The sequence below is a fragment of the Dasypus novemcinctus genome, chromosome 11 (assembly GCF_030445035.2).
Source record: "Dasypus novemcinctus isolate mDasNov1 chromosome 11, mDasNov1.1.hap2, whole genome shotgun sequence".
NCBI lineage: Eukaryota > Metazoa > Chordata > Mammalia > Cingulata > Dasypodidae > Dasypus > Dasypus novemcinctus.
This window is the reverse complement of record NC_080683.1, coordinates 108828499-108841807: the sequence shown is the minus strand read 5'-3', so window position 1 is coordinate 108841807 and position 13309 is coordinate 108828499. Positions and strand designations below refer to the sequence as shown.

Below are 13309 nucleotides of genomic sequence, written 5' to 3'. Positions count from 1 at the left end.
TACAGGCCATAAAGCATAAGTTACTCCCCTCACTAAAGTCTGTTGCCACATGTTATAGCAAGATGGCTGCTGACATCTGCAAGGGTTCAGCCTCCCTATTCTTCTTAAGGCTCTGTGGTCCCAGCTTCTTCCAAAATCACCTGTAGTCTGGTCCCAGCTTCTTCCAAAATCACCTGTAGGCTGGGATAAGAATGAGTCCTCTCTCCTGAGGTTCAGTCCTCTCTGGGCTCAGCTGCTCTGTTCTCTCCGCAAGTCAGCTGTAGACTATTAGGCAAATGGCTTGTCTCTCTTCCTGGGGCTTCTGTCGTGTCTAATGGAGCTTTCTCTCTTTCCTCACGTTTCTGCTTCTCTGTGTATTTACTATCTTGGGCACCAGCATTAAAATTCCCACTTTCTTCTCTGTTGTGTTATTTTCTCTGTGCATTGTTTCCTTGATGGGCAGGGACTCAGTGTCCTACTAACATGGCCCAATCAAAGCCTTAATCATAATTTAATCAAGTAAAAGTGAAACCTCTAAACCCAATACAATCTAATATACACAGAGGAATAGACCAGTTTTCAAACATAATCCAATATCTATTTTTGGAATTCATAAATAATGCCAAACTGCTACAATACTAAATGCTAATTTAAACAATTAAAAAATTTTTCTAGTAAATCCTTGAGACAACGTAATTTCCACCTTGCTGAGAAACTCAACAACCATCTCCTAAAACTTAAGTGAAGTATGTAAGAATCACCAGCTAATACAATCTTAAAAGAAAACAGAAAAATCTGAATTTTGCTTTTGGCCATGATGAAGTAGCTGATACTGGACTTAACTTTGCCGCATTAGCATGGATACAACTGAAGAAACAAAATAGGCAACTTCTTTCAAGCATTGGACAATAGGACTTCTATTCTTGAATAAAGGGAAATACTTGAGTCTCACTATTTCCCCAGCTTTGGAGTAACTTTTTAGATTGTAGCACAGAAAGATGGGAGACAAGCAGAATATGGCAGTCTTAATGAGATGAACAGGCAGAGATTGGAATTTGGGGATGATGAAGCAGATGGTTTCTGCAGGGCAGGGTACAAAAAAAGGGGGAGCAGAAAATCTGTCAGGGGTCCCTAGGGGTCATTGGAGGAAAATTGGAATGTGCAGACTTCATATGCAATGTGAGAATCCTCAGTGCCTTAAAGAGGCTACTGCAGGACTGAAAGCTGATATCAGAGTTCACACAGCACTGAAAAACAATTTTGGCCCAGCCAGAGTGGAGAGAACTTGCTGAGCACCTTGGGTATTCACTTGAGATTCCAGAATATCCATACCTTGTGAGTGAATAGGGTAAGTGCCATAACCTAGGACTAAGAACAAAACCAAAATAGATCTTTCCTTAGCTAGTCATAAAACCAAGTCTGACAAGATGAGTGTTACAAATGATTCGCACACCCCTCTCCCACAAAGACATGTTCAAGTCTAACTCCTGGTCCTGTGGATGTGAATTCATTTGTAAAGAAGATCTTCAAAGATCCCATTAAGATGAAGCTAAAATGAATCAAGATGGACCTTAATCCAATATGAGTGGAGGCCTTATATATTGAGGGAGTTTGGACACAGGAGGAAAGCAGGGGAACAGAATGAGACAGATCACCAGGTGTTGAAGGCAGAGGTTGAGTTACGGATTGTCAGCAAGCCACTGTTGAAACATTACAGACTTTGGAGAAAGCATGGCCTACTGATACCTTGATTTTGGGTGCCTAGCCTTCAAAACAGTGAGAATAAATTCCTGTTGTTAAGCCAACAAGTCTGAGGTATTTGTTATAACATCTTTGGCAAACTAAGATAACGAAGGATCCCAGTAATTTAATTACCTGACAGAACAAAACTTAACACCCTGGAAAGGGGCACAATTTAATCCATGTACATGGAATATATTATCACTGTGGGGACTCTCAACAAAAAATGGAAAACATAAGAAAAAACAACTGAATGGAAGTTCAGAACTGAAAAGAATTCTTTTAGTTGAAATGAAAATATCACAAGACTGGCTCACTAGCTGATTGAAAAATGCAGAAGAAAGGATCAGTAAATTGAAGATCAATGGAAATGATCCAATCTGAATGAGAAAGAGGAAAAGGATAAAAATTGGTGATCTATGGAACATCTAAAATATGTGTAATTGGAGTCCTAGAAGGAGGGGAGAGGAGAGAGTAAAAATGGGGTATAAAACATTTGTGAAGATATAACTGGCTCAAATTTTCTGAAATTTTTTTGTGTAAAATACCAAACTCTGTATCACAGAAGCTCAGCAAACCTCATGTAGAACAAATACAAAGAAAACCACACCTAAGCTCAACATGGTCAATGAGATGAAAACCAAAGATAATGAGATTATCTAGAAAGTAGCCAGAGGAAAAAGAGGAATGACAATATGACTTCTCATCACAAACAGCAGAGGCCAGAAGGCAGTGACACCATATCTTTAAAGAGTCATGGGAAAAAAAGTGTCAATCATGTTATTTTATATCCAGTGACATTATCCCTTAAAAATGAGGGCAATATATCCAGGGTGCATAAAAATGTTTGGATATTTTCATAGTGGAAACAATTAAAAACAACAACTGAAGGAGTGCTGAGTTCCTAGCCAGGGGAGCTCTATCACAGTCCCTAAAGGAACAGCAACAATCCCCCAAGTGCAATTGCAAAGACCAAAAAAGAATGAAGGTCCAACAATGAGCCCCTGATACTAATGACTATGCTTGTGAGCCTGTGCACCTGAAATAAGAACAAGGCCTAGAGCAGCAGTATGCCTAAGAGTTACCTCCTGAGAGCCTCCATGTTGCTTAAATGTGGCCAGTCTCGAAGCCAAACTCAGCATGTAAATTCATTGCCTTTCCCCCGGTGTGGGACATGATTCCTGGGGATGAGCCTCCCTGGTGCCGAGGGGTTACTACCAAGTACCAGCTGATGATGTAACTAGAAAATGACCTTGAATAAAAGGCTCAACTCAGACCAGCAGAATATCTCTGTCTACATATAATAACAGGAGTTAAAAATGCTTTTTGACCTAAATCAAGGGGGAAATGGAAAGGACAAATGAGTTTATATGGCTCTGAGTCTCTAAAAAAGAGTTGGGAGGTTATCAGAGGGCTTGCCCTTATGCACACCTGAGCAGAGTCCCAGAGACAGATAAAGTAGATACAACCCCAGGTATTGGTTCTTCTGAGGGCTACAGAGACCCACAGGTTTTATGGTCATGGCAGATGGAGTTCAGTGCCATGTCAGTTGGCCCTTCTTTGGAGTTGGTGTTTCTGTGTGATGGAGCTGGACTCAGATGTGATCTCTTTTCACAAGCCTTTCCTTTTACTTTACCAGAATTGTAGTTGGTGCTGGGATTTAATATATACCCAGGGGATCTGAATCTCTGGACTGACCATATGATAGCCAGGCCCTGAGCTTTAACAGACTTCAGCTCCTACACTCTGGTTTATTGGACTTACCCCACTCAGCTAACATAGAGTTGAAGAAGGTCAACCGCCATACCATGGAGCCACTAGTGCCTACAACTGAAAGCAGGAGGATTGCATCCAGCATCCTTGTGGAATCTAAGCCCCTTCTTGACATAGATGTGGAATGGACACAACCAATCCAAGGTCCACAGGATGGAGGAATAGAGTATGGATTACAGTGGACTTACTCATATTCTATTCATGAACTATTGTGATGAGTAATTGAAGAAAATGAGGCATTGGTGTGGAGAAAGTGGCCATGGTGGCTGCTGGGAGTGGGGAATGGGAGGAAGAGATGAGATGTGGAGGCATTTTCGGAACTTGGAGTTGTCCTGGGTAGTGCTGCAGGGACAATTACCGGACATTGTAGGTCCTCCCATGGCCCGCTGGATGGAACGTGGGAGAGTGTGGGCTATGACGTGGACCATTGACCATGAGGTGCAGCGATGCTCAGAGATGTATTCACCAAATGCAATGAATGTCTCATGATGATGGAGGAGAATGTTGCTATGGGGGGAGTAGTGGGGTGAGGGGGGTGGGGGGTATATGGGAACCTCATATTTTTTGAATGTAATATTAAAAAAATGAATAAAGACAAAAAAATGAGGGCAAAATAAAGAAATTTTGGTTAACAAAAGTTGAGAGACTTTGCTGCCAGCAGACCTCCCTTACAAGAAATGCTAAAAGAAGTTCTTCAGGCTCAAAGGAAATGGCAGCTGATGTAAGTAAGCACACATTTATAGGAAGTAATGAAGAAGACAAGAAGTGATAAACATATGGGTAAATATAAAAGATTAACTTTTAATGGCATCTCTTAATTTCTTTGAAGGACCACTAACTGTTGAAAGAAAAATAGTAACATCATATTGTGGAGATTATAAAACAAAGAACAAGGTGGGAAGAGACAGTATGCCTAGGGCTGCATCTTCTCATTGACCTTCATTCCTTCCTTCATCCTTCTTCCTCCTTCCTTTTTATTGGGGCCAAGGTTATGGCCAGTGCACCCAATGGAGGGGAAGGGGATAGAGGGTGGACATTGGTATGCCTCAGCTATGGGAGAGAGGTGTGTCCAAGATCCAGCACTGTACTGGCACTCTAGGCTGAGGTTGTTGTGGCGAGGGGGGCTTGTCTCTGATTGACATTTTACTGCTGGAAATTTGGCTAATGGCCCTGGGGGAGGTTTAAACAAATAAGTAGCTACATTGAAGATTGGGGGGTTGTATGCTTCTCACTGTTGTAGGGTGTTAGAAATATGGTGTGGTGTGGATTGGAATTGAAGGTATCATGAACTCATGCCTTTTAGTATTTATATAGAGATATACAGACAGATGTAATGTGTGTCTCTCTGTGTATATATATATATATACCAATATATATTTCTGTAGTTTTGTTCTGTGAGAAAGTCTAGCTCAATATCACCCCTAGGGCTGAAACTTTACTTTCCAGATGCCATTTTTCTCTAAAGGAAGCCAGGGCTCTTTGAGAAATAGCTGATCCCAAGGGTGGAGTGGAGAATGTTCAAGATAAGCCTGAAATCTTGTGTAGCACCAGAAAGTAAAAAAGTTCTCACAGGCTGATACATCATGTCAAGAGGACAAAGGAGTCAGCTTGCAGTGGCTCCCAAAGACCAAATCTGGACATTTTGAGCTTTAATATAAATAATGAAAGGATCACCCATTGAGTAACACAGTGTTATAAATAAATGAATAAGTAAATGCATGTGGGAGAAGAGAAAGTTCTACATTATAATAGAATGCCAACTAATAAATTTAGAAGGAATGATAGAATTTAAAAATCACAATTTGGCAGCTACAGTAGTAATCCTGGATTCAGGCAGAAATCATCCATAGATGATAAATCTGGTGAAGGAGAGTTTGATAAGGAACGAGATATTTACCTAGGCTCAAAGTATCTCCCCATAAAATACTTATTAGTACAATATATGCATTAGGTGACAGTGGTAAAAACCTGGCAGTCCATCTTAACCAAGTAATAATAAAAGTTAAATCTCTGAAAATGGGACAAACTCGGACCCTGTGTCCTCTGTGCAGTAAGAGATGCCAGTACTAATTACGCACTATTCTTCTAAAAATGCATCAATCAGGAGGAAGCATTAGACAAACACAGCTTGAGGGCTGTTCTACTAAGTAATTGGTATTTACTCTTCAAATGTTCCTCAAGGAGAATATAAGGAGTCTTGGAGGAGACTAAGAGAGATGAAATATAAATCTCACAAGGGATCCTGGATTAGATCTCGGATCTATAAAGGACATTATTGCAAGAACTGGCAAATCTGTCAGTACCAAATTCTGTAAATCAGCCAAAGCAGTGCTGATGTAACATACCAGAAATTGGTTGATTTTTATAAAGGATATTTATATGGGGTAGGAGCTTACAGATACCAGGCCATAAAGCATAAGTTACTTCCCTCAACAAAGTCTATTATCATATGTTGGAGTAAGATGGCTGGCAACATCTGCAAGGGTGCAGGTTTCCTGGGTTCCTCTCTTCCAGGGTCTCGCTTCTCTCTGGGTTCAGGCTTCCTCTCTTTCTAGGGCTGCCTTCTTCCTGGGCTCAGGGTTCCTCTCTTCTCTTTCCTCTCTGTGCTTACTTCCTGGAGATCCAGCTTAAGGCTTCAGCATCAAACTCCAACATAAAAAACCCTCAACTCAGGAAGTGGCTGTGGCTCAATCAGTTGGAAGGCCCTGGATTCGTGTCCCTTGTGAAGGCCAGTTGGCCCACGCACTGCGGAGAGCATATGGCCCATGTGCCGCAGAGAGCTGATGGCCCACACGCTGAGGAGAGCAGGTGCAGCAAGATGATGCAACAAAGGGAGACAAGCAGATACAGAAAAAATGTGCACGAATAGACACAGAGAAGAGACAGCAAAAGAAAGGAACAAGCCGCAAAGGTGGGGGGGGGGAATAAATAAATAAACAGATAAATAAATAAATCTTAACCAAAAAATCCCTCAACTCTGTCCTTTGCCATGCCTTTTACCTGTGAGTCCTGCCCACTAAGGGGTGGCGACTCAATGATGTAATGATGTGGCCCAATCAAAGCCCTAATCATAACTTAATCATGCCCAGGTACAGACCAGATTACAAACCTAATCCAATATCTATTTTTGGAATTCATAACCATATCAAACTGCTACAGCTGGGTAACCCCAATACCTAAGGCATGCATATATATTTTGGAACCCTTATTTAGTCATCTACATTCAAAGTTTTAATTTCATGGGCTTCAAATTCCTCTATGTCCATTATTAATCTTTTCCTATTCACTTCAGGCTTTCATTCTTTTCTTCTCCCCCAGTCTAAATCTTTCCTTCTTCACTAAAGCTACTAAAAATATCTAGTATGGGGTCATGCTCATGCACACCTCAGCAGGACCCCCGAGAGAGACAAAGTAGATACAACCCTAGGTGCTGGTTCTCCTGAAGGCTACAGAGATCCAAAGGGTATATGGTCATGGCAGATGGATTTGGAGTTCTGTGCCATATCAGAGGGCCCTACTTTGGAATTCGTGCTCCTGAGTGTGATGGAGCTGGACTCAGATGTGACCTTCCTACACATGCCCCTTCTGTCACTTTTACTGAACAGAAGTGGTTGGCGCTAGGGTTGTTATATACTCAGGGGACTTGAATCTCTGGACTGCCCATGTGCCAGCTGGGCCCTGAGCCTCAGCAGAGTTGCCACTCCTACTCTCTGGTTCATTGGACTTACCCAGGTCAACTAACTGGGCGGTGAAGATGGTCAAACACCACACCAGGGAATCAAGAGTGCCAACAACTGCAAGCAGAGGAATTGCATCCATCATCCATGTGGAATCTAAGCCCCCTCTTGATCCAGAGGTGGAGTGGACATCACCATCCCAGGGTCCACAGAATGAGGAATAAAATATGGATTAGAGTGGACTTACTGGTATTCTACTATAAATCTATTGTGACTAGTAATAGAAGAAATTGTAGCATTGGGGTGGAGAATGTGGCCACAGTAGTTGCTGAGGGCAAGGAGAGGGAAAAGGAAATGTGATGTGGGGACATTTTGGGATTTTGAATTGTCCTAAATGATATTGCAGGGTCAGATGCTGGACTTTATATATCCTGCCATAACCTACTGAATGTACTGGGGGAGAGTGTGAACTACAGAGTATACTATTATCTATGTGGTGCAGCAGTGCTCCAGAATGTGTTCACCAAGTGCGATGAGTGTGCCACAATGATGGGGGAGGTTGTTGGTATGGGAAGAGTGGGGGTGGGGTAGGGGGGTATACGAGAACCTCTTATATTTTTTAACATAACTGTTTTTGTGTGATGTATATATCTTCAAAAACTACAATTTACAAAAATGATGGGGTGGGAGGGTGGGGAGTAGGTTATATGGGAACCTCTTATGTTTTTAAATTTTTTTTAATGGTTTTTAATGTAACATTCTTTGTGATCTATTTACTTTAATAAAAAAGTATAAAAAATAGTATATATTTTATACTAACATACAAGGCTTATTCTAAATATTTACTTCTTTACAGTCTATATATTAGCTTATTTCCTTGTCTGATGATATATATATATATATATATATTTTGTCTTTTATCAGATGTTCAAAGAATTCCAACTTCTTACAAGAACAGATATTTATAAGAAAACAAGGCACATTTTGGAATCCTATTCAGAAAATATACTGACTTCTTTTTCAGTTGTGGATAACCCAATCAATATTGCTTTGCAAGAAAAAATGAGACAGTATACAGATGAAGACATGTTGAAATGTTAGTAAACAAGGGGAGGGAGGACCTGCTCTCAGCCACCTGTGTAATTCAGGGTAATTGGCAAGTGTGTGTATCAGGATTTAGGAAAATGCAATGCAACAACTGGTGTCTAAGAAAAAAGGTGTTCTCACATGGGGGAGGGGCTGAAGTTATAGACCGAAAAAGCACACTGAATAGTAGCAAAATTATATGTAAGGATCAAGCAACCTGTTTATGCAAATCACAAGGGAAAGTGCTAAATCATCTAGCTGATAGGAGAGAATGCATAGAACTCTTCTCCAATCAGTGATCTGGAGGGCAGATCATGGGCTTTTAATGTTTATTAGAAGGGGATGTTCGTTTAAAAAATGGTTGAGAAAAACTGATCTAAAAAGATTAGTTATTTTTTTCTTCTCTGAATAAGCTAATGACTGGGGGGAAATGCCAGTTGTTTTAATACCGGCCTTGTTTACAACAATTGGTAAAAACTAACTATCGTTTGCACTGTAAATGTGTTTGCTTTGACAGATATGAAGATGACGGCCACATGCCTGCTCCTCCCGGATGTTTTTGGGGATGACCCTAGCCTTTTTGTGGCTGTGAATGAAAAGGTATGCCATATGTGGATGAACACTGGTTTGTCCTTTCACATTTTCATAGAATAATTATTTAAAAGCAGGTTAGTGGGCTCTTTTGAAGTGTGTTTTGCCATGATTATAAATAATCTGAATTGCAACAAACTCGTAACATCAGAGTTGAGTTCAGGTATGTTTTATTATGTAGCTATTTCACACATTACTGGGTAGTGACTCCATTATCTTTTATTTTAGGTGCAGGTGTCAACGCCCGTGTTAGAAGTTAAAAACCCTTTCAACATCAATGTCTGTGAATTTTCTTTGTATTTAGAAAAAGAAAGGCTCACCAAGATGGATGACTGTGTTACGGCCGTGGCCGCTCTCGTAGCTGCCTTTCATGTATTTGGGATCAAATGTCCAAGAAGACTGTCCCAAACCCTCAATTTCCTAGAGACACTGATTTTTGATATGCATAATCCCTATTTTCCCTCTATAAAAGAAAAGGAAAAGTAGGATTTCAACACCCAGTCATTTAGTTGTATGCAAAATATTCTATCAGAATTACCTATGGGGCAGCAAAAACATTATAAAAATTGCTTTGATTTAAGGTAGGGGCAGAGGGAGTTATTAGAGTATCATCTTGTCTCCAAGATACTAACCAATTTCAATGCCTTTTATATTTCTATTTAGATTCTTAAGTTCTTTGTGAAATTCAGTAATAAAACATGCCTTAATAAAGAATCATTTGTTTATTTTGCTTTGAGTTCTAAGAAATCCCATGGTTAAAGTTTTACTTTCAAGGACAATAATTTTGGAAAGATCTACATTTCAGGTTTACTCAAATTTTTTTGCAGTAGTATCTACTTCCATCTTCTCAACATGCCCACTGTGGCAGTTTGATATTACTTATGAATTACAAAAAAGGTAATTGATCCTGTTTGTAAATTGGTCTGCTCCTTTGGACATGATATCCCTTTGATTATATTAAATTCAAAGGTTTCACTTTTACTTTATTAAATCAAGATTAGAGCTTTGATCTGAGTACATCATTAGGGTGTGCAGGGTTGAGTCTCTTCTGCCTTGGGAAACTGATAAAACAGACTCTTACACAGCAGTAGACATACAGGAGCAGTAGATACACAGAGAAAGACACAGCAGAGAGAATTTATTGGAGCCCTAGGAAGAGTTGAGCCATTTGTCTGATAGTTCACAACTGACCTTGTGAAAAGAACAGAGCAGCAGAGACCAGAGAGAAACGAACCCTGGGCAGTTATGCCAGCCTACAGCTGAGATCAGAAGAATCTGGGACCACGGAGCCTTAAGTGGAAGAGGAAGGCTGAACCCTCACAGAGACCAGCAGCCATCTTGCTCCACCATGTGGCAACAGTGGTGAGGGAAGTAACTTACTCTTTATGGCCTTGTGACTGTAAGCTTCTGCCCGAATAAATACCCTTTATAAAAGCCAACAGATTTCTGGTTCCTTGCATCAGCCAGAACTAATATACTCACCCTTGAAAGATTTAATCACAGGAATTGCAAACCCTTGAAAGATTTAATCACAGGAATTGCAAACTTTCGGCTTCTTTGGGCTCCCTCTTTGGACTGAGCACTGCCTGGAAACATTTCGAATTTGAACATGGTAAGAGCTCACCACTCCTCCCCATGTCCTGCCCGGCCCAGGCATTTTGGTTTTGTTCGATCTTACTTGTTGAGAAAAGGGCTGCTTGGTTCTGGAGGACTCCTTACCACTGGCTGATTCCACTGGCCTGGGTTCTGATCATCGGTGAGACTGTCCTCTCCAGTGGTTTCCCTCCCCTGAGATTCAGACACTCACCTGTTCTTGGCTCTCCACCCAGTTTCTGGTTTCCCCTCAGGAAGACCTCTGGGGTTCCTATCTGCTCTGCTTGCCACTTGGGTTTGAGCTGATGGGCTTTTCTATTAAAATTTTGTTGTGGCAACATATATGTAACATAAAATTTGCCACTTTAACCATTTTGATATGATTACATTTATACATTTATAGTGCTGTGCAACCATCACCACCATCCATTTCCAGAATCTTTCCAATAAACAGAAATTCTACCTAATAAGCAATACCTCCTCATAGGCCCTTCATCTCCCCCCACCCCATAATCTCTGATCTACTTTCTGCCTATGAATTGCATATTCTAGGTATTTCACAGAAGTAAAATCAGATGATATTTTTCTTTTTGAGTCTGGCTTGATTTACTCAACATAACATTTTCAGGGTTCATCCATGTTGTTGTATGTATGAGGATTTCATTCCTTTTTTATGGCTGAATAGTATTCCACTGATTCCACTGCACATATATACCACATTTTGTTTATCCATTCATCTGACTGATGGCCACTTGGGCTGTTCCCACCTTTGGGTGGTTGTTGGTGGGCTTGTTTGGCCTGTAACACTCTCCTGGCTCTTCACTCCTGCAGCCATTTGGGCACCAGTGTCTAGTTTTTGGTCAGGCCTGTTCCTGGACCTGACTGCAGCCTCTCTCAGGCTTCTAGTTGCAGGGCCTCATCCTGCACGCATAACTGGCTAAGAGCCACATGATGTAATTCTACCTGTTTTCCTCCTAACAGTGCTGCATAGGTATCTTTTGGGTTGAACATAAGTCAGTGCACTATCATTCTTCTCCAAGGTTTTCTACATGGAAAAACTGCATTTCAAGGTGCCCCTGAATGTTATGAACTATCAACTGCTTTCAGTTCTGAAAGCTAGAACAGGTTGAGTTGGGGACAGAAGAGATTTAAATGTGTTAATACCTGTATCATAATGTGATGAGCATTTCCTGGGTGACTTCAACTTAAAAAAAAGTTTATGAAGAAAGGTGTTCATGTAAATTACTTAAGAAAGATTTCTAGAGCACGTATCTTTAGAAATAGCACAAAATGCTCTGTCACTGAGATAACTATGGCTGTGTAGACAATACCTTTGCTCTCTGAAAGGATGGTTGACTCATCGATATGTCAGTCAGTAAGATAAAAGGATATGAAAGGTCAGCTGCCCATCTCTACAAGGATTATTCATTAACTACTTACACCAGAATGGGCAGGCAGAGTACAATAAGGCACGTGCCATTTTTGCATAAACGAATCCTTATCCCAGAGTCTCCATTTCTCTGTGAATGTCCAGTTCTTTACAAACTCTCCTTTATTTTCCCAAATTACCTCCATGATCTTTCTTAGTTTTTCTCCTCTCAAATGACTTTACCAAGTTCTTAAAAGATTCCTTTCCTTATGGGGTATGTTGTCCCTATAGCTGAACTTGAATAAAACCCCTCTTTGTTCCTTTGGACTGGCACAGAATGATGGCGGTAGAGCCGCAGGGACCCATGGATGCTTCATGGCCTTTGGTAGATATTCAATAGTACCTAACCGTTTTCTTGAAAGGCTGAGTCCCTTGAATCAAGAAGTTGCAAACTGGGGACATATTTCAACCTGCAGACAGGTTGCATTTGGATTGCACCATGCTTTTTGCTTTTGAGCTCTTTAAGATGGGATAGGCCCTGTCCACTTCCACGCTCCCTCCTCGCTTTTCTCTTACACTAAGCCTCTTTTTTAAGAGACCACTCTCCATCATGGCTGTCCATTTCCTCTGTTAAAACTTAAGTCTACGGAAGTGGCTGTAGTTCAAACAATTGACTCTCATTTCCCATATGGAGGACCAGGGTTTGATCTCCTGGACCTCCTGGTAAAAAAAAAAAAAAGACAAAATGTGTCCTAGACCTGTGCAGTGAAGTGCAGGCCCCACGCAAAGCAATGCACCAAAAAGATGATGCAACCAGATAGGAAAACAACAACAACAAAAAACATTAAATCTAGAGTAGTGGATGTAGTTCAGTGGTTGAGCACCTGCTTCCCATGTACAAGGTCCTGGGTTCAATCCCTGGTACCTCCTAAAAAGTATAAAATAAAACACTTATCTATATTCCAGGAACACGGTGAAAAGGTTTGCCCCTTCTTGAGGAACACTAAACCTCTGGCACTCTAAGGATCTCCATGCCTTGTCTCTAACATAGTACAACATATTGCTGCTTAGAATGAGTGGATGCTTTGAAGAAAATGTAAAAGTGTTTAAAAGCATCTTTCATTTTAGTATATGCTTTAAACTAGGAAGGCAATATCCTAAATGGGGAAGAATCCACCTTGATCTAACAGTACACTTTTGGAATTTTTTGTCCACTCTTCTTATCTCCTGGGACATAGTTTAACAAACAATTCTGAATCCTATAGATTCATGACATAGCTGTATGACTCACTCATTCTGCCTTGCCTCTCCTATTGACAAGTGTGATGGTTCGAAGGTGTATGTACCCCAGAAAAGTTTGTTCTTGAAGTTAATCCATTACTGTGGGTATGGACCCACTGTAAGGATCTTTTGGTGAGTAGGATCTTAAGATGTGACCCATCTCATTCAGTTTGGGTCTTAATCCTCTTACCAGAGTCCTTTATAAGAGAATGAAATTCAG

General features: G+C 40.7%; 1 protein-coding gene across 1 annotated transcript in view; it reads left to right on the top strand.

Annotated features, from left to right (window-relative positions):
* The window catches only part of SAMD3 (sterile alpha motif domain containing 3), a 57263-nt gene extending 47692 nt beyond the window's left edge, over window positions 1–9571 (top strand). Inside the window, exons 8-10 of the mRNA XM_058307429.2 lie at window positions 8094–8265; window positions 8773–8855; window positions 9075–9571. Of these exons, the coding sequence (XP_058163412.1) occupies window positions 8094–8265; window positions 8773–8855; window positions 9075–9332 (513 nt within the window). The 3' untranslated portion in view covers window positions 9333–9571. The remainder of the gene's footprint in view (window positions 1–8093; window positions 8266–8772; window positions 8856–9074) is intronic.
* The last annotated feature ends 3738 nt before the right edge of the window (window positions 9572–13309 follow it).